Here is a 23,168-nt window from a genome sequence, read left to right as displayed (position 1 = left end):
GGGGGCGTGGCGAAGGGCTGAAACTGCTCCTCCAACGTTCCAATGTTACGAACACAGCCAGAGACATTGGAACTTTGGGAGTGCAAGATGAACGTTCGATGATGCTGCCTGGGGCCGGGCCTGCACTGCTGTTGCTTGGGCTCTCTGGATGACGTCATCCGAGGCTTCAGTCCCAGGCACAGCCAAACAGAATGGAGGCACGGGCCCAGGCAGCTTCATGGAACGTTCATGGTGCAAATTATTATATAGGATGTCTAGATTTCAGGACAGATATAGAATCTGGGGTTAAGTTTATAGAATATTGTTTAGGTGCCAACTGGCACTTTGAGTGGTACTTACATCTAGATGCTAAGATTATTGAATTAAGGGAAAAATGTCCAAATAAATATTGAAAATGTTCTTGATTTGATAAGGAGGAACTCTTTAAAATAGGGTTAAACCAGAAGCCTGGTTTTCACTTTCTTTCTTGTTTTGGGAGAGGGGGAGTTGTACCACTTGAGATGAGGTGAAAGTAGGACACAGAAGTGAGAAATTATTTGGTATATTTCAATGGAAAGATACAGAAATTTGTAGAGTATGTACATTGCCTAAAAAGTGGTAGAACTCCCTCACTTATCTTCAGCTGGGTTATATTGTAGTCGTTTGCAGGGATACAGATTTAATGCAGCTTTAGAAGACACATATTTTAAGAAGAAAAAACCGTAATGTTTTTTCCTCATCTTTTTTTTTTATTATTATATACCACTTAATGTTGAATTAGTTACTAAGGAAAATTTGTCTTGCTATGGAGAGATTATTGCTTTGCATAAATGGTGCCGTTCAGCTCAAAGTCCTGCCATAATGCGGCATACTACAGATGAACTGTAAAGGAAAAACAGACTGTTTGAAAAAGAGATTTAGCTTCATAATTTCACTAGGAAGAGATAAACCTAATGGGCCAATTATTGAAACCCAGCAATTCTGCACTTCATAAAAATGCTTGTGGTGCTTCTGGCAGCAGAATGTTTCAGAAAATAATGCTTTAAATGTGGACCTCAACGTGAAGGCTAAGTAGATGAAACTTTCTTTAAGCCGTCATAATACTCAGGGGCCCTTTTAGTAAGCTGCGTACGCACGTATGCGTATCCTACTCACGTCAATTTCAAACTACTGCCCAGCTACCGCGTGCCCCGGGTGGTAATTTCATTTTTTATGCACGTCCACTACGTGCGCCAGAAAATAAAAAATATTTTCCAGTGTGCAGCGGTAACCAGGCAGTAATTGGCATTGTACACGTGCCGACCATTACCGCCAGGTTAACATGTGAGACCTTACCACTAGGTCAATGGGTGGTGGTAAGGTCTCAGGCCCAAAATGGATGCGTGCCAATTTTCATTTTGCTGCACGTCCATTTTCGGCCAAAAAAAGGCCTTTTTTGCAGGCGTGCTGAAAAATGGACCTGTACACGTTTAATACACATGTCTACACCAGCACAGGCCATTTTTCAGCGCACCTTAGTAAAAGGATCCCTCAGTCTTAAATATAGCATATCTTACTGGCCAAAACAAGAGCACACTCTTTTCTCATGTGATCCAGCAGAACTGAGAGTTTAAAATGTCAAATGTCTAGCAGGTAAAATAGGGCTGTCCATGATATTGTAGGAGTAGCATAGTAACATAATAAATATTGATAAATACAGATCAAAATGGCCCATCAAGTCCGCCCAGTTGGATGATGCACTATCCCTCAACTCTGATATGTCACCTTGGTGTTGCTTCCTCTAGCTGCCCTTGTCCTCTTGCAATCACGGCTGAAGTGATCCTGATGAGAGCTGTTGGCAGTGCCCTCTCTGCTGCTGCAACCAATGCCCACAGAGCAAATATATGTGCAACCTGATACAAATCTCTCTCCCCCATTTGACTTCTGAACCATTTTCACACCCATGTCTTCCACATCCGTCCCAAAGTGTGCCCAAAATTTACCATAGTGGTGACCTCAACCAGCTAGTAGACCATGTCAGGGCTATTCATTTTCAAATTGTATTTATTGATTTATTAAACTTGATGAATCACTTTTTACAAAAAGTGACAATGCGATGTACAATATAGTAAAAATATATGAAGAAAGGTTAAAAGAATGCCAATTCTAAAGAAAAGAGAAAAAGTGAACAAGAAATAGAAAGAAGTAGAGCGACAATAGTACAAATAAACACAAGGTCATTGAATCCTAGGCAGTTTCGCTCAGGTCTAAATGAAAGGAGAAATATTTTTCAAAGAGGTGGGTTTTAAGGAGAGTTTTAAATTTAGGATAGGAGTGCTCCAAACAAAGAGGAGCAGGAAGGGAGTCCCAAAGAGAGGAGGCTTGGGTGTGAGTGGGTTCTAAGTGAGCTTCTTTTAATGGAGAAATTCTAAGCTGGCTATTGTTAAGAGGATGGAGAGTTTAGTCTAGTTGGCACAACAGACAAAGCGGAGATGGCCATTAAAGTTTTTTCTGGGGTGGAGTTTTAGTGCCGTCTTTCTTTAAATGTTGTATGCATATTCTGTTTGTAAACTGCTTTGAAATCTTAAGGAGATTTGGCAGTATATAAATCAAAAAATAGAGTAGAATATTTTGATGTTTTGATATATAGAACCTATGACTAAGTATAGTTGTAACCTCCTGCTTGAACTTTATAGTTCTGGTGGAGGTATTTAGCTTTGAGATTTAGTTTTAGAATTACGTATTTTTTTCAACTTTTATACGATTTATTCCAGCAGCAAAGGTATACTTATATAGGAGGAAGTATTTTTGACTATTTTTTGGGTAGGTATTTTCTCCTGTAGTTTTTTAATTTTTGATATAGAATATCAACCCCCATTAGGACTGATTTTATAGTTTCCTGGGTCACCATTACAGCGTCAGCATGGTACAGAAATGAAATAAAATATACAAATCAGCACTAATATTTTAAGGGCTAGATTTGCTGACTTGCCTTAACATGCGTTAATTTGCTTTTACCCCCTAATTTGATAAACTTACATGCCCAGTTTAGGTTTAGTGTGAAACATTGTGCTTACAAGTTATAGGAAACTGTCAGTTGCACGCGTAATTTAATATATTAGCTGATAATTGGTATTAACTACCAATTATTGGTTATAATTGGTGTTAATTGGCACTACTTAGCAGTTATGCCTGTAGTTAGTTGGGATGTAAATTGTGTGTGCAAAAACCATTGTGTGCAACTGCTAAGGAGTGTTGACATGGGAGGGGCATGGGTGGGTCAGGAACATTCCTTGCACTTACACGCGCAGCTTCTAGAATATTAGCCGTTACATGCATAACTGTCTACAGTTAGGTGTGAGCATTTTCACCAGCCTTTGAGCTAGATTGTGTGCTCGCAACTAAAGTTAGATGCGCTACTATGGACTTATGCTAGTATTCTATCATGGCAACTGTGCGTGCAACTGCCATTGTAGAATTTGTGCTTAGTGTGCGTCTTCCTAATGTCTAATTTTAGGCGACGAGAATTACCACCTTTCCCCTGGATTCTGTATAGCTCATCTAGAGATCCACGCCGAAATCCAAGCGTATTTTATAACAACACGCGTAACTTAATTGGCTTAACAAGCCAATCAGCATTGATAACAGCTCTTTACAAGCAATAATGACCACTAATTGGCAATAATTAGAATTTAAGTGCACAAGTCGCTAAGTGTATTCTGTAACACAGTGTGCCTAATGTGCACAGGCAAAAATGGGGGGTGGTTATGGGCAGGGAAATGGGTGTTTCGTGGGTGTTCTGAAATTTACACACGTAGTTATAGAATATGGCCCAGTGCACTTAAATCAATGTGCCAGGATTTACGCCATGTTTTTGTTGGCATAAATGGATGCATGTAGTTTTAGGTGCTTGGATATCAACTAAGCTTATTCTATACACCACGCCTAAATCTAGGCACCTCTTATAGAATATGCTTAGTCGGCACTGTTTTCCATGTGGATTTTTTTGTGCGCCATACATAGAATCCCCCCCCCCCTTTAGGGTTAGATTGTATATATGATGCCAAAAAAAAATCAGCACCGAAAAAAGTGCTATTCTGTAAGCCGTATGCCCAGGAATCACGCCTAACTTTAGAAGTGGCCATTTGCATCAACTGAAACGGTGCAAATGTGCATGCCTAAGTTAGACGTGTATTCCCGTTTTTCAATAATAATGCACATTAATTTTAGCTATGCCCCCATTACGCCCACGACCCTCCCATTTCTGTGCCCCCTATCACCTGTAAATGCCAATTAGATCTAATTAGTGCCAATAATTGCTTGTTAAAAAGCCACAGAATTTTTGGCAACTTTTATAGAATTAAGGGTTTAATGTGCATTATTGCTATTAATGAAAGTTATTAGTAAAGGGATTGACAGGAATGAAGATTGCAATAAATAAATGCTAAGGTAGTCATTCTAGAAGCTCTATTCACAGTTTTGATGTTCATAAACCTGCATTTAGACGTGTATATCGCATACCTCCATTACTACTGATTTTAAATAGCTGGGATATATATGTGCAAATAGCAAATACATGTCTATCGTTAGTGGTGTGGTCTGAGTTTGTTTTAATTGGTGTTAAAATATACACATGCATTCCCTATTTCAGAAGGGGATTGCATGTTTATGTCCCCTGAAATCAATGCTGGGATTTACACCCAGGACATATAGGTAATACAAAGGTACTCATGTTGTGTGGTGCTCTACTGGACAGGTTAGAGAAGGTAGCCTTCTTAATCCACCCCCATGTTTTTCTCTCCCCACCCAAAAAAAAAAAACAAATTATTGGTAAATAATATCAGGCTCTATGACAGTTTGGAGAAACATAAACATGTATATTCTGAAATACCAACATACACACGTTGTGTTGACTCAATTCATATCTTAGACGTTGACAATTGCAAAATGGATACTGCTGTTGCACATAGACAGCACATACACTAGAGACTGACCGAAGCTGCTTTTTTCATTTTCAGCTGAAACCAAAACTGCCACCGAAAATGCCTGAAAGCTTTCAGCCAAAACTCATCACCTGGTTTCGGCCAAAACCGAAAACTCAGTTTGGTTGTGTCACTGTTAACCTGTGAGGGCCGCTGAGAACTTTCAGAGCTTGGAGTCTGCATTCTTCTGCTAATCCCACAGTATCCAAGCCAGAATAGAATCATGAGAAACATTGTATTGCAAAACATCTGCCTGGGCGTTAGCCTTAACTTTAATAAGACATACCATAATGACTTATAATTGGAACTGTAAGTCACCATCATTTACTTAAAAATCGGATTATGTTCTCCCTGTATCGTATTGTTTAATTTTAATATTCAATCCATGTTCAATATGTGATACCAATTGTATAGTTTCCCTTTTTTACCTGACTGTTTATTTAGCATTCATGTTCTATATATATTACCAATTGTATATGTATTCTGAAATGACATAAGTCATGACGGAAAATTGTAAGCCACACTGAGCCGGCAAATAGGTGGGAAAGTGTGGGATGCAAATGCAACAAATAAAAAAATAAATAAAAGACCGTATTTTATCTGCAAGGAAAGTAGCCTCCACATACAAGGACCTCAGTTAATGATAACTGCTTTTACAGTTGCTGACTTTGCGCCACACTTGGCATGATAGCTGATGTCACAACTCCACAGAGAGGCTAATTCCTAAAGAGCTTATCATCCCAAATTTACAGACTTAAATTCCTGCTAAAATTTTTTATCAAACGCATTTATTTGGAGCACTGTATCGTATAAACTATTGTGCAATGTCATAACTGCATTACAGTCACAGTACAAAAAAAATGCATACGGAGAATAATGCTCCTACCTTCTCCCAGGGACCCTGGTGGTCTAGTACTGGAGACAGGGCAGGAGTGATGCCTCAGTCATGGCAGCCATTTTGAGAGCAATACTGGAATGGAGTAACTAGGGACTGCTCCTGCCCCAACTACACCCCTAGACCACCAGGGACTGTAAGATAGGCCCAGGGGAGTCCGGGAAGAGGGGCAACTGCTGTTCAGGAGAGGGAGGAAGGAAAGCAAATGGGACAAAGGATAAATTTTCATCTTTCACCAAAAACACATGAACGTTTTCAGCCGAAACCACAAACATGGCCAAAAATCACCTTTCAGCCGAAATCAGGCAGAAAAAAGGATTTGGGGCCAGTTTTGGCATTCAGTCAGCCTCTGACATACACATCCATTCTTCGATGTATTCCAGAAAAGGCTCTAGGTTGGAAGATCCTTTTCTAAAATGCTAGTGGAAATTGACACATCCTGACGCAGACACTATAAATCCAATTTCTACATTCTTTCTGAAACCTGCCTTTAAAAGACATGGACATGCATGATTTTATACATTAGAATTTTTTCAGGTCCTTAGAGTTGTTGGGAAAACCTCTGTTGAAGAAGTTTATGCATCTGTGGTGTTGGAGCTACAGACCATTGATGCTCTTCATGGTGGCGAACAATCTGAATACTTTTTTGAGGTTCTTCAGGATAACAAGCAATTTCAGGTTTTTGAGGGCATGCCACATCACAAATAAATTAAAAAAAAGAAGAAGACTTTTTGGGGAAAATGTTTGCTACCCTCCCAGTTCTTTGTCTCAGGACATAATCAAAGAGGAAAACAGACAGTAAGGAAGAAAGGGCAGAAATTCCACCCAGCAGGGAAGTAAATGAAAACACCCAGCACATTTTATAACTCTTCCATGTTCTATCTGTTTATTTTCCTTTAAGTAATAATGTTAAAATATGTCTAATTGAATTACCATTTGCAGCTCTGCCCAATACCCCAAGCTATGAGTTCCAGATGACATTTGGACGGGCGCTTTTAATTGCAAATATTAAGTGTCGATCACTCGGGCGCGCTTGGCAGCGTGGCTGAAGCAAGAAATTCCTCTCTTCGAAAGCTTCAGACAGCCATTCAATTAACAACCGACACTCTGCTGACACAGTAGGGATTCATTAGGTGAAATAAGAAAGCCTCCCCTGGCGCTGGAGCAAAGCAGAGCACTTCAGCAGCGCGCCCTGTGCTTGCCCACTTATTAAAACGAATCAGTTCAATTATTCAAAGGGCTGGCATTGCGTTGCAGCCCAAACCTTCTGCTGGAAAAGCTTGAAATGTTTATTGCAAACAAAGTTGCAAATAACAGACGAGGGGAGCTTATTCTTAAAAGCAATATGTGGTTTTGATTTATTTATTTATTTTTATCCCTGGTACTGAAAGCCTAGCATTGTACTCATAAGTTCCTTCAGGTTTGCAGCCAAAAGATCTAGGCACCTTTTGGATGTGTAAAATCTATTTTGAGAGAAAGTTCTTTCTCAAGGGCTTAAAAAGGTAATTCACCAAATAGTGGCAAATAATAAATATTGTGCCTGTGCTGATCCGCTATGCAGCTAATGTAGCTAGAAAGACAACTATTGTACACCTGGGTGTAATTTTAGTTAATTCACACAAGAGACAAGCTGAGAGTTTGTTTAGAGAGGAGGAAAAAATGGCTAAATCTCATATTTGTAAAAATTATTACATTAGCTTAAATGAAAATGCCATGCTATTAGCAGTGCGGGTAAGCAGTGAATTTAGAAGTCTTTTAACACACAAAAAGAAAAAGTTGTCTGAAGTTCTGTGCAACTTAAAACACATAAGTGAGGGGAAAGTACTTAGTCTGATTCATCTGTCTTCCCAAGGTATAATTATTGCTTTTTACTTTACCTATGTAAAAAGGTTCTCTTGTAAATGGATTCTTGGCCACTTTACAACACTTTTTAAAAAAAATCTTTTACATAAAAAGTAAGCACTGTCAATCAAAGGAATTTAAGGTTTATTTCCTCTTTAGAATGATTGATAGCCTTTTAGATTTACAAGTTGACAAGTTAAGGGCTTCTATTTGTATAATTATGTACGACGTTCACAGTCTTTCCATTTAAATGTCCTTTTAAAACCGTAAGATTATTATACCTGTAGTTTAAAAAGCGGGCCAGTCAGTTTGGGGTGGTAGACAAAATTGCTTCCATTAGCCTTAGGACCTATTTGAATTTAATACAGTTTTCCTCTCTCCCCCCCCCCCCCCCCCCACCATTTTTTTTCTTTTTTGGTTAGCCTCACTTTTAGTGCCACTTGCAAATTTCAGTGTACTTAATGTACTTTAACTTGAAGTATGTGATAACTTGTTTTTAATGTATAGTTGGATGGAAGGTACACAAATACCTTTCCTTTGTACATGTTTTAGAAAGATGAAAAAAAATAAAATGATAAAGTGATTTTATTCTGTTAGAATATAAAAGAAATTCTCCCTCTTGTGTGGAGTGTCACTGGGGATTGAGGACACTGGATAGAACTGTTGGTTGCCAAATTATGGGACTTTGCAGTGTCATGAATGTATTGGACCATAGTTCACCTGCTTTTAACTGAATGCAGCAGAACCATACACATACAGAGACTGCACATTCCCTTCCTCACTCACACACATACACACACACACTGCACATTCACATATTATGCATGCACAAACATACACATTACACATTCCTTTCCTCACTCGCACGCGTGCACACATATGCACATACTGCACATTTGCTTACTCACTCGTGCAAGCACACGCATACACATTTTACATTCTTATCCTCACTCGCACGTGCGCACACACATTCAAAAACTGTACATTTGCTTACTCATTCATGCACACGCATACACATTGCACATTTCTTTCCTCACTTACACTCACAAACACACATGCACATACTGCACATTTGCTTACTCAAGCATGCACACACATACATATTGCACAGTCCTTTCCTCACTCGCACACACACATGCATATATTGTACATTCGCTTACTCACTCATGCATGCACACACATACATATTGCACATTCTTTTCCTCATTCACATGTACATACACACACATGCAAATGAACACACATACACACACACATACACATATTGCACATTGCCTTCCTCACTTGTATGTGCACAAAACAGCTTGGACTATATGAGGGCAGTTCTATTAAATTGTGCCTATTCTATAACACAGTGGTCTTCACTAATTTATTTTCAACATATCACCTGAAGTCCTTCCTACCAACATATTTACGGACCATTTTTAGACTTTTTTCACCTTTCCTTATTATCTATTTTCTCTGTTTCTTCGATTCTATCTAATTTAATTCTAATGTAATTGTAACTGTGTCACCTCTGACCTGGCAATAGCCTATCAGTGCATTGTAAGTCACTTTAAGCCTGCAAAACTGTCGGAAAAACGTGGGGTATAAATGTACAAACATAAATAAATAAATAAGTCAGGGCCACTTTGGATCCAAATGAGCGGAAGGGGGAATCACCAAATATCTTCCCATGCAAGGCCACAACACTGCTAACCAGTGTATGCCAATGACATCCATCCCCACCAGCCCTCCTTCAAACGCTTTATTGAGTATATCCTCAAGGAGGTGGGTATTTCCAAATATATTCTCTTTGTCTGTTGAGAAACGCCTTGTCCTTCAACTATGTGGCTCTTTCATCCATCCTCTTCCCCCTTTCTGTCATGAGCTTGGGTAAAGAGGCAGAAAAATAGCCAGAATGATGATGAGGGGCCACCTCAGAGGTCTCTGCTGTACAGGAAAGTAGATATCTATTTTCCTATCTAGAATACTAGCATAGCAAGGCAAATACACACATAGAATTTAGACACACTTATACTAGCCATAAAGTTGATGTAAATGCTCATGCCGAGAATGTTTAGAAAACAAGCATAAATTATAGTATTCTATCATTTATGTACATAACTGTGTGCCTCACCTGCACTCCATCCTGGCTTCACCCATTTGTACATCCACCTTCAAATTAAGCAACATTGCATTTCAATGCCATTGTATATAGAATACTGCTTATTGGAATATTGGCATTAAGGTACATATGTGCCCTTATTCTGGGCATTTATGTGTATTCCTGATGCTTGAACGTTGCTTCCTCTTTATAGAATAACTTCTTTAGCCAGTCAGAGTGGGTACACAATGCCACTGTGCACATGTATTTACCCATGCCGAGCAGAGGCATTCTCAAAGGAAGAGTTAAGGCAGGGTTTGGACTCACGCACATAGTTTGGATTTTCATGAAAATGTTGTGCACACTGAATAGCAGGGATAAATATGTGTGGATATTTTCAATTGTATCATTTTCAAAGAGAAAGCATGAATGTACTTTCCTTTGAAAATTGGTGTAATTTATGCACACTTGCAGTCTAAGTGCCAAATTCTATATACTGCACCTGAAAAATCAGCGCCGATTAAAGACACACTTAGCATGATTCTATAAAGACTGTGCACAACTTAATTGAACAATAAGCTAATCAGCACTAATTGGCAATAATTAGGATTTAGGTGCATATCCGATTCTATAATGAATTGCGCCGAAATCCGATCATACATAACAATTTGGGGGGCACAGTTAGGGGCATTCCTGGGGGTGTTCCCGGATTTTATGCATGTTGATACAGAATCACGCCTAAGGGCACCTAACGTAGGTGCCAGTATTTAAGCCTGCTTATAGCATAACTAATTGCAGCCACCTACATTTAGGTGCAGCTTAGCGCTAAGCGTGAATCTATAAGGGAAGGATACTCATTATAAAATCGCACTAAGTGCGTCACATTATCGGTGCCAATTTTTAGGCACTATTTATAGAATTTACCCCTAAGTCTATAATAAAATGCCCACTATAAGCAGTAATGGTGCCTATTTTAGACCTATTCTAAGACTAGTGTAGCAGCACATATATGAGAGTATGATTTAGGCATGACTGTTCACTAGCCATAGATTACGATCTATAGACAAATTGTTATTGGAAGTACCTTCCTTTCATCACTTTGAACTTCAGGAATGTAGGTTAATGATGTTTTATGTTGAAAGGGCTCAATTGTGGAATTCATTTCCCTTAGCGTTATGCATCATGAAAGATTATTTGAAATTCTGGAAATTATAACTTGTGCCAGTTTTATTTACCAAATTAAGATTTATGTTTATTTAGTTTACTTTTTTGTGTTTTGTTAGTGGAGGAATAGCCTAGTGATTAGTGGAACAGCCTGAGAACCAGGGAACTGGGTTCAATTCCCACTGCAGCTCCTTTGAGACTCTGGACAAGTCACTTAACCCTCCGTTGCCCCAGATGCAAACTAACCCCCCTATTTACTAAGTTGCACTATTGCCTGCTCTGCACTAATGCTGACACAGCCCATTCACTTTGAATGGGCTGTGTTGGCATTGCCGCGGGGCTTAGTAAACAGGAGGTTAAGTACCTGTATATAATAAGTAAACCGCTTGAATTGTAACCACAGAAAGGCAGTATATCAAATCCCATCCTCTTTCCCTTTATTATGAATGTTGGATTGTTGACCTTTACTGGACTAATTTTACCCCCCTTACTACTGAAGAAGTCATCATAACCATATCAAAACTCTCTAGATCACAATCCACCTTATAATTGAAAGAGAAAAACGCCTAGATTTCGACCCAAATCGGAAGATAGACGTTTATCTCACAAAAACGAATAAATCGGTATAATGGAAAGCCGATTTTGGACGTTTTCAACTGCACTCCATCGCGGAAGCGTACAAAGTTGACGGGGCGTGTCGGAGGCGTGGCGAAGGTGGAACTGGGGCGTGGTTTATCGGCCGAGGAGAGATGGGCGCCTTTCGCCGATAATGGAAAAAAAGTATGCGTTTGTAGCTAGAATTTAGGGCACTTTTCCTGGACCCTGTTTTTTCACGAATAAGGCCCCAAAAAGTGCCCTAAATGACCAGATTACCACCAGAGGGAATCGGGGATGACCTCCCCTGACTCCCCCAATGGTCACTAACCCCCTCCCACCACAAAAAATGATGTTTCACAACTTTTTATTTTCACCCTCAAATGTCATACCCACCTCCCTAGCAGCAGTATGCAGGTCCCTGGAGCAGTTGTTAGGGGGTGCAGTGGACTTCAGGCAGGTGGACCCAGGCCCATCCCCCCCTACCTGTTACAATTGTGCTGCTTAATGCTTAGTCGTCCAAATCCCCCAAACCCACTGTATCCACATGTAGGTGCCCCCCTTCACCCCTTAGGTCTATAGTAATGGTGTAGACTTGTGGGCAGTGGGTTTTGAGGGGGATTTGGGGGGCTCAACACACAAGGGAAGGGTGCTATGCACCTGGGAGCTCTTTTACCTTTTTTTTTTGTTTCTGTAAAAGTGCCCCCTAGGGTGCCCGGTTGGTGTCCTGGCATGTGAGGGGGACCAGTGCACTACGACTCCTGGCCCCTCCCATGAACAAATGCCTTGGATTTATTCGTTTTTGAGCTGGGCACTTTCATTTTCCATTATCACTGAAAAACAAAAACGCCCAGCTCACAAATTGTCGAATAAAACATGGACGTCTATTTTTTTCGAAAATACGGTTCGGTCCGCCCCTTCACGGACCCGTTCTCGGAGATAAACGCCCATGGAGATAGACGTTTTTGTTCAATTATGCCCTCGAATGCCACCTTGACCCCTGCCCCAACTACCTTCTAAAAAGCACCCCTTCATGCTTTATCTCCGATCTCACCTCCCAGTTAAACTTTTTACTTCAAAAAGGCTCTTTCCCCACCAAGCACGGTAACATATTACTAACACCTATCCCAAAGAATACAAAGAAACCTGTGAATGACGTTACCAACTACCGTCCAATTGCATCCATACCTCTAATCACCAAATTATTGGAGAACAGAGTGACCTCACAACTTAATGAATATATTCAGAAATTCTCCATCCTCCACGAGTCCCAGCCAGGCTTCCGACCTGCCCACAGCACTGAAATGGTTCTTCTAACCTTAATTTCTAAATTCAAACTTGAAATAGCAAACGGATACAACATCATCCTCTTACAATTTGACTTATCCAGCGCTTTTGACATGGTTGGCCATTCAATCCTTACCAAACTCTTGGACAAACTTGGGATCGGTGGAAACATTATCAACTGGATTAATAACTTTATTACTACCATATCCTATCGAGTCAAAGGAGCTACAAATCTATCATCCCCATGGTCATCAGAATGTGGAGTACCACAGGGATCTCCACTCTCCCCGATACTTTTCAACCTTATGATGATCCCCTTGGCCAGAATACTAACCAAACATGGTCTAAATCCTTTCATTTACGCCGATGACGTCACCATATATATCCCCTTTAAATTCAATATATCTGAAATCCACGACAACTCCAAACTGCCCAAAACACGGCTGCCAGACTTATTTTTGGCAAATCAAAATTTGAAAGTGCATCACCTCTTCGAGCAAAGCTTCACTGGCTCCCCATCAAAGAAAGAATAAATTTTAAGATCAACACAATGACCCACAAGATTATCCATGGCGAATCCCCTGGCTACATGAATGAATTGATCGACCTCCCTGCAAGAAACAGATCTATTTCTTCACAAACTTATCTTAACCTACACCTTCCCAATTGTAGAGGAATTAAATACAAGACCTACTACGCATCCAGTTTCTCCTTTTTGGGCAGCCAGCTTTGGAACGCTATACCCAGACCAATCCGATTAATAAACGACTTCTTGCCCTTTAGAAAAATACTGAAAGCTCATCTCTTTAAGCAAGCCTACCCAAATGCCCCAACCTAATCTCCACCCCCAATTCTATTCTGACTTAAATACCAACCTCCCATCCTTCTCTTTCCATCTCTGCTTAATTTTATTCCTCCTTACCCTTTCTCCCAAATTACACTATCCTATCCTGTCTACCCTCTTTTATCCCAGTCATATATTATCTAGCTCGACTTATCATACACTACGAAGCCCAACCTTACATTGTTTTACTATTGTTTTATTAAAATTCTGTTAACTTTGTATTTCAAATTACTATGTAAGCCGCATTGAGCCTGCATTGTGTGGGAAAGCGCGGGGTACAAATGTAATATTAATAATAATAATAATAATAAACTGCCTAGTACTTTAAATAGAGCGGCCTAGAAATTGTGGAAATAAATAAATATTTGCACCTAGATTTCTAATAAACGCATGCAAATGATAGTATTCTATCATTTACATCTGTGATTGTTCATGCTGTACCCAGATTTCACCCATGAAACAACAGGGCAAATGATCTGCAGTATCCAAAATAGTGACAAAAAAAGCAAGCAGACCGGATGGAAAAGAATCAAACCATGTATTTATTAGAACAAAACACAGTGCCCGACAAGGCTGTGTTTCGCCCACAGCAAGGCTGCATCAGGGGAACTAGAACAAACAAATAAATAGATATAAATATATGGAAATAAAACAATATGTGCATAAAAATGGATACCATAATAAAAGAAAAAGGAAAAATTCTACTTACCCCAATACCCAAAGACACAAAAAAAGTGCAAGCGAAATAACTAATTATAGACCAATAGCATCCATACCACTAATAACCAAAATGACTGAAGGGGTCGTAACAAAACAACTCACAAACTATCTAAACAAGTTCTCCATACTGCATGACACCCAATCAGGATTCCGATCGAAATCACAGCACAGAAACAGTATTAATTACCCTGATGACTAAATTCAAACAAATGATTGCAACCGGCAACAACATACTCCTACTACAATTTGACATGTCAAGTGCCTTTGATATGGTCGACCACGAAATCCTACTACATATACTTGAATACTTTGGCATCGGAGGCAATGTCCTAAATTGGTTTAAAGGGTTCCTAACCTTGCGTTCATACCAGGTCACATCAAATTCAACTACATCTGCAGCATGGACACCAGAATGTGGAGTACCTCAAGGATCACCCCTTTCACCAACTATTTTCAATCTGATGATGACACCCTTAGCAAAACTTCTATCAAACCACAACCTCAACCCATACATATATGCTGACGACGTAACAATTTATATCCCTTTCAAACAGGACACTAAAGAAATCCTTAACAAAATCAACCAAAGCTTACAAATCATGAACACCTGGGCTAATGCATTTCGATTGAAATTGAACGCAGAAAAAACTCAATGCCTGATACTCACCTCCCAATACAACACTAATGAATTCACCACAATAAACACACCAAACCTAAACCTTCCAATCTCAGAAACCCTAAAGATCCTTGGAGTCACTATCGACTGCCATCTAACACTCGAAACCCACGCTAGCAACACAACCAAAAAGATGTTCTACTCCATGTGGAAACTGAAGAGAATAAGACCTTTCTTCCCAAGATCCGTCTTCCGCAACCTAGTGCAATCACTCATACTCAGCCATCCTGACTATTGCAACTCACTATATGCAGGCTGCAAAGAGCAAATACTGAGGAAACTTCAAACAGCCCAGAACACAGCAGCCAGACTCATCTTCGGGAAACCAAAATACAAAACTGCAAAACCACTACGAGAGAAGCTACACTGGCTCCCACTCAAGGAAAGCATCACTTTCAAAGTATGCACACTAGTCCACAAAATCATTAATGGTGAAGCCCCAGCCTACATGTCCGACTTAATAGACCTACCACCCAGAAATGCCAAAAGATCGTCTAGAACTTTCCTTAACTTCCACTTCCCTACTTGCAAAGGCATAAAATACAAAGTGATGCACGCATCAACCTATATGAGCACGCAATTCTGGAACAAACTACCACGAAACCTAAGAACGACCTATGAACTAACCAACTTCCGCAAACTACTAAAGACTCATTCATCTCTTTGAAAAAATCTATCAAAAGGATCAAAGCACATGAAGACCACACACACTGTTGGCAACGCATTAACACATTCTCCTATTTACACCTATCCCCATAATTCTAACACACCCACCCTTTTTCTCTTCACTATTATTCTTTCCCCTTATTGATACCTGGACATTGTTTCAACTCAACTCCTCATAATGTAATCATAATCATGTAATAACTTATTGTACTTCCATCGTTACAATGTATTGTAAGCCACATAATCATGTAATAACTTATTGTACTTTCATCGTTACAATGTATTGTAAGCCACACTGAGCCCGCAAATAGGTGGGAAAATGTGGGATACAAAAGCAATAAAATAAATAAATAAATAAATTATGTCCTAAAAACAAAATTATATATTTAATTGGAATGAAAGCCTAAAATAATACTAAAATGACACAAACAGACTGAACCATAAACAAATATGATCACATGCAACACATGCATTAGACAATGGTGAGGATCATTAATGACATATCCTGCGCACATACATGCACATACTGCACATTCGCTTACTCACTCGTGTATGCCACCATAAAAAAATAAAAGACAAGCAAATTCAAACTCAGGGCACCCTGCACTATGTCATTTTAAGCTGTGGTAAGCACACGTGTCCTTTTACTAAGCCACGGAAGCATGTACTCGCACCCAACACACGCCAAAATGGAGTTACCGCCCGACTACCACGTGGTTCTTGTGGTAATTTCATTTTTGGCGCGCATCCGATATGCGTGGCTGAAAAATAATTTTTATTTTCAGACACTTGTATTGGACGTGCGCCAAGTGGCATTTGATGCACATAGGTCATTACCGCCCAGTTACTGTGTGAGACTTTGCCACTAGGTCAATGGATGGTGGTACGGTCACAGACTCAAAATGGACGCGTGGCAATTTTGATTTTGTCGCACATCCGTTTTGGGCAAAAATTTAAAAATGGCCTTTTTTACAGGCGAGATGAAAAATGGATCGAAGCGCGCCCAAAACCTGTACCTACACTACAGCAAGCCATTTTTCAACGCACCTTAGTAATAGGACCCCCACCGTGTGCTTTGAGAGGGCTACTCCTGTGTTGATACATTTGCATTGGCTTCCCATTAGGGCCAGGATTGTATTCAAACTCTGCGCTCTCATATTTCGGATTTTGTCTGGTGTTGCCCCTTGACTATATGTTGGCCCCTGTTACTTTGCCTTCTCGCAATTCAATCTTTGGTGCAAGCGACTACCTATGTCTTCTTTTTCCTACCCGTAAGAAAGTAGTTTATAAATCTATATATTCAGCTACTTTTTCATACCAAGGTACTAAATGGTGGAATTCTTTGCTGAATCCCAACTTGATTATTTGGTTTTTCATAAGTTTTTGAAATCTTTTCTTTTTCAAAACATTTCTGTCAATTCATCTGGGTGCCTAATCTCCCCCTTCTATTCTTCCCATGATGCTTTGTTATTGAATTCTTCATATATATTTGTTATTCTTTCCTTATTGATATGTGTGGGTTTATGTATTTTGTTTCATATTTTGTAATGACTTCTTTTTTAGCTTGTTAGCCACACTGAACTCAAAATTGTATGGGAAAATGTGAGGTATAAATGTCATTAATTAATTAATTAATTAATTAAAGGGTCCCTTAGTGCATACCAAATTAATTTAACATAAGTTGAATAATTTTTTTTAATGTAAAACAAAATAAACGTGTGAATTGAAAGTCAAAAATGTCTTAAATTGAGAAAAAAGACCCAATGAAATGAACATTCTTACCCTAACTTCCCTAAAATCCCTAACTTGAGGTCTTTTTTTCAGGACAGGCTTAGTTCTAGCTCACTGTGCATGGGCTTCTGATATTGCTTTTCGTATGGACATCTGAGCTCATTGCTCCATACATACAGTTGGGTGGAACTTAAGGGGTCCTTTTACTGAGATGTTGTCAAAGGGGGCCTGTGCTTGCATCAGTGCGTGTTTTTGACACACACTGAGCCCTCTTTTACTGCAGCTGGTAAAAGGCTGTCTTTTTTTCTCAAAAAGAAATGGCCGTGCGGTAAGTGAACCACGTACCGTGCATCCATTTCAGGGGGGGAGCACTTACCGCCACCCATTGAGGTGGCGGTAAGGGCTCCCATGCTAGACCAGGCGGTACAAAAATAGAAAATATTTTTGTAGTGCCAGAAATGGCGTGCACTGGGGGAGGGAACTACACCGGACTCCTGCGGGTGTTCTGGATTTGCATGCAGCAAGCCTGTTGCCATGAGCCAACCCTTTAGTCAAAGGTCCCCCAAAATTGGATTATTTATTTATTAGGATTTATTTACCGCCCTTTTGAAGGAGTTCACTCAAGGTGGTGTACAGTAAGAATAGATCAAACATGAGCAATAGGCAATTACAGCAGTCAAAATATTCAAATAACAATACAAAATATGGCATGATATACTACTTACAATGCCAACACAATATGTAATAGAACATTATAATTGGTAGTGAAGGGTAAGGCAAAGTTGTAACATATAGATGGGTAAGAAAGTAGGAAGAATTAGAAAGTAAGGTGACTGATTTGAAGAAAGTTGCAAGTGGAGGTGTGGATAAACATATCCCACTGCAGTATGTGCAGTCCGAGTCACTCCTTGTGTATGTGAGTGAGACTAACAAGTTAGTTACTTCTTCCATTAAAGGCTTGGTTGAAGAGCCAAGCTTTCACCTGCTTCCTGAAGTAGAGATAGTCTTGTGTTAAGCGGAGCCTTTCAGGCAATGCATTCCGGAGTGTGGGGGCTTCTCTGGAGAAGGCTCACTTGCGGGTATCACATTGTGTAATGTCTTTTGGAGAGGGTGTAGTTAGTGAAAGTCCTTGGGAGGACCTTAGTGTCCTTGGCGGTGTGTGGAGGATCATCCTATTCTTTAGATACTCAGGGCCATTTCCTTTCAGGGCCTTGAAGATCAGACATAGGGTTTTAAATTTAGCCCTGTATTGTACTGGTAGCCAATGTTTTTGCAAAAATGGTGTGATGTGGTCACATCGCTTGCAACCTTAGCCCATCAGTAAAATAAAGTTTTTAAAATGGAGCAAACTGTTAACCTCGAAGAGCAGCACTGCGAAATATGAAAAGTATCTTTGCATTCTATGTTTCTTCTTCCCATCAATAGTCCCTTGCCTTGAAACATGAAAATGAGAAACATGAAACACTCAGGGCTTCTTTTATCAAGCCACACTAGCAGTTCCTGCGCAGCAATGCCGACAGAGCCCATTCAAAGCGAATGGGTTTTGTTGGCATTTAATGATAAGCGGCTATCAAATGATTTTTTTTTCAAGGCCTTGTGTTTCTCTAGTGAGGACTGTTTACAAAAGCCTCAGAACTCAGAGCAGCTCTTACTATCTTTTCTCAGGCACTTGAGTACAAGGTTGTTTTTCTTCAAATTAGTCTCTTCCATCCAGGATTAAATAGCTTTTAAAGACAAGGCCTTTCACAGCCAAAGTTAATTTCAGCTACATAACAAAAAAATCTTACTTAAAATAAAGCTGGTCAAGTTGGAAAAGTGACTCGGATTATTGATTATAATTGTTCTTTATTTCAGCGTTGAATGAACCCACCATCGACTATGGCTTCCAGAGGCTACAGAAGGTTATTCCAAGACATCCTGGGGACCCTGAGCGCTTGCCAAAGGTAAGTCAACCATTTGTAAAATAAGCTACTCAGTTCCAATCACTTGACCACCTACTGTCAGAATATTAGTTGTCAGATTGACTTCTTCAGCTTCTGTCCTGTTGTTGTTTAATAAACTCAAACCTGACTTTCATGCAGTAACATAACATAGGAAAGAGGATACCAAAATGGTGGAATCCCAAAGCCAGCGGCACATAAACAGATCACGCTGCCTTACCAGCCCTGCACTCTCTGGATAGGCCTGGAAGTGGATATTATCCTCCGGATTCTATAAAGGTCAGATATGGCCCAGTGCTGATTATCTGGATCGAAATCAGCCCATGGTAGCCAGCTTTTGAGATAACAATGACCACCATGAGTTGAATATGGGCCCCTTAAATTTTAGCAAATGTTTTCATAAATATTCACCAGTACTTGCACATTTTCTAAAATATTTTGCCTTGTTCTTAAATTGAAGAAATTCAGCACCAAAGGGTAGAAAATGGCAAAATCTACCATGTATTTGCCATTTCAAAACAAGGAAACAAAGGGTCTCTTTTACCAAACTGCAGTAAAAGGTGGGTCTTTCCCACATGCTGAGGCCATTTTTACCGCAGCAGTAAAAAGGCTGAAAATTCTTTTTTCTGTATTAATGGTCATAGGCTAAATTTCCCATCAGCGCATGAGCCCCTACTGCCACCATTTTGTAGGTGGTAAGGGCTCACAACCTAACCACGCACTAATCGGTTAGCATGTGGCACAGAACATGCCTGCTATTTGCCCCCCTGACCTGCCCCCAGCACTAAACAAAAGTGTATTTTTTAGCTTGTGGGAAGTTCACACAGAGTACAAAATTACCACAGTAAGCACTTTTTTACTGCAGTAATCACGCGCTGGTGCTTACCGCAGCTTAGTAAAAGGGCCCCATAGAGAGGAAGAATTTGTGAATGCAAGAAAGGACACATTTTCATGATTTCCTGGTCTCAAAAATAAGATTAAACTCTATAGAGAAACATATTAACAGAATAGCTTTTGCATGAAAATGTTTTAGCTATAATAGATTCTTTGCTGGGCAAATATTTAAAAAAAAATCCAAAGATGTTCAGCAGTTCAAGATTACAAAGGTCCTTTCTTCAGAAGTGTGAGGCAGTGCCTTTGAAGTATTCCTACATTGGTTCACAGTAGGCTTCACAGCCTGCAAAGAATTCTGTTTTCTTTGGACCTGTAAGGTCCTTAGAGCTGAAAAGTTTAATGCTGGCCATTTTTGTTTCTCTTACAAATGGTCTTTAATATGGTAGTTCATAAGGCATTCCTCATTAGGTAGGATGACTCCTCACTAGCACAAGTGATGTGATGTGAGATGTAGCAAGATTAGGAGCTGGAGGATTACAGCTTGCTGAAATAAATTTGTTAGTGTAGTTAGAATCATCTGCTCTCTCGCAGTTAAAATATAAAAGTGAATTTGTGATGATATTCATACATGTAGGCGTCAGAATGGGACACTTTATGGACAAGGCAGCGTATCAATTAGCTGCAGCCTAGTCCCCTGTAATTCTGTGGCCATGGGAAGAGCTACTGATTCTGGCCACACAATTAGGTTCCTGTGACAAGAGATTAGCCTGCGTTGAGCAGCATGTCGGCAACTAACACATCTTGCCCCTCCCCAACAGCTACATAAGTACATAAGTATTACCGTACTGGGAAAGACAAAAGGTCCATCAAGCCCAGCACCCTGTTTCCAACAGTGGCCAATCCAGGTCACAAATACCTGGCAAGATCCCAAAAAAGTACAAAACATTCTATACTGCTTATCCCCGAAATAGTGGATTTTCCCCAAGTCCATTTAATAATGGTCTATGGACTTTTTCTTTAGGAAGCCATCCAAACCTTTTTTAAACTCCGCTAAGCTAACCGCCTTTACCACATTCTCCGGCAACGAATTCCAGAGTCTAGCTGCTGATCTAGGTTTCCTAATCTACCAGCAGCAACACTGGCTCTTCACATCACTTCCTTTTCTTCTGCTCATGGCCTAGGGTGTTGCATGGCTGTACTTTAAATTGTGCAATTTATAAATATGAAATCCAACCCACATGCAAGGAAAGAGGAAATGACCCACCTGTCAATGGATGGAATGAGGTAGGGATATTGCATTGACAATGAGGCAGTACTTAAGATAGGTGAACATGTCCGAGAGAGTGTGAGCTGTGTGGTAGTTAATAAGAGGGGTTGTGGAATGTGTGTGTGATGGAATAAAAAGATGGCAGTCATAGGGGGAATGAGTCTCAGGGAGAAGCAAGGGATGCGAGGGAATATGAGAGGATGTGGGTTGAATATGTGATTCATTGACGAGATATGGGGCTCAGGAGGGGTGAATGAGGGGATGGGGCATGGAAGTGAGGCGATTGGAGGAAGTAAGAGAGGAATGAGTGAAGAAATCATATGAGATGTGTGCATTTAAGTAAAAGGATTGGTACTAGGTGGAAGACTGTACATGGATCCACTTTTTCCTCCTGAATTCCCTCTTCTCCAGCTTCTCTTATCAACCTTCCCTTTCCCCTGCTCTTCTCCTCTTTTCCAATGCCTCTGCATTCCTCTGTAGAGGTGTCCCAGTTGTGTCACCTTGTGTGCAACTGAGGCCTATGTGCACATACAGGCCTGAACCTGAATCATCTGTGTGAACAAGATTATGATGGATGCTTGGACATTTCCTGTTTCTCTATCAGCCCTTGGACAGTACTTGCTGACCAGGACACTATTAGCACAGAGAACATCTGCACTTCATCTGCACTGGAGGTGAAGCTGGTTACCGGACAGATTTATAACCCCAAGTATGTGATAACACTAGTTTTGGAGGTGCCAACAGTCTCAGGGAGAGTGTCTGGATCAACACTGGACTTCTTTGTCTTAGAAGGCCTGGATTTCAGGAATGCGTGTTCTGATTGGGCCATAAGAGTCTCCTGAGGACAGTGGGCCGAGGTCTGCACAGAACATTTGGAAGACAAAGAGAGGAGAATTCTGCTTGGCACTGACCAGATTATATGCTCCACGAATAACTCTGGAAAGATACTGTCTCATAGTGCCAATGCCCTGAACCTTCCTGTACAATCTTGTTACAGGGACGTAAGCTAAGAATCATGGCTGCCTATCTGGGCTAAGGACTAAATGCCTAGGCTAGCGAAGATAAACTGTCACCTTCATCCTGATAAGCTCACTCTCAGCTGGAACTGGAAACAGGACCCTGTGTCTACCAGAGGTCAGCCATAAAGCAAGTGTCTCAGGGTGAGAAGCTGGGGTTCATTCCTGCAGTTTGAGGAAGTCAGATTATTTCTCTTGCCATAGACTGGTCTGGATTCATAGGCATGGTTATATAGCTGGATATAGTTGGCTTGTAGTTCTCAGATATAATTCTTAGCACTGACAGATATATAAATATATATACAGATTTCTATTTGGTGTAATCCTCAGTGAGGCATATATGTATCCTTGGTATTATTCCAGTATTTATTGTGTGTTTGCTTGCTTTTTCCACTAAGAATTAAATAATAAATAATATATATATATTACATGTTGGCATTGCTTCTTTGGAAATTACCATTGAGACAAAGAACTTGGGTTATGTGTTGTTTCCTTCTCCTGTAGTGAATCCCCTAGACACAAACGGGTCCAGATAATTGCTATAATAGGTGAATGCTTTCTCTGGGCTATAGTTTACTGAATACGGTTATTAGCTGCTGCAATTACCAGTACACCTCCTTGGAATCCTTCTGTCATCTTCCTCATCCAAAATCTCTTCCCTTTCTT

The 23,168-nt window shown here is 40.1% G+C and overlaps 1 protein-coding gene across 4 annotated transcripts in view; it reads left to right on the top strand.

Moving 5' to 3' along the window:
- The window catches only part of EBF1 (EBF transcription factor 1), a 557,364-nt gene that overhangs the window by 475,479 nt on the left and 58,717 nt on the right, over nucleotides 1-23,168 (top strand). For all 4 annotated transcript variants that reach the window (XM_030211898.1, XM_030211896.1, XM_030211897.1 and 1 more), the window contains exon 11: nucleotides 19,300-19,388. In XM_030211898.1, the coding sequence (XP_030067758.1) occupies nucleotides 19,300-19,388 (89 nt within the window). The remainder of the gene's footprint in view (nucleotides 1-19,299; nucleotides 19,389-23,168) is intronic.

Source organism: Microcaecilia unicolor, chromosome 8 (genome assembly GCF_901765095.1).
Source record: "Microcaecilia unicolor chromosome 8, aMicUni1.1, whole genome shotgun sequence".
In the NCBI taxonomy this organism is placed as follows: Eukaryota; Metazoa; Chordata; class Amphibia; order Gymnophiona; family Siphonopidae; genus Microcaecilia; species Microcaecilia unicolor.
The sequence above is the reverse complement of the archived record's forward strand: the minus strand, read 5'-3'. Positions and strand labels throughout refer to the sequence as shown.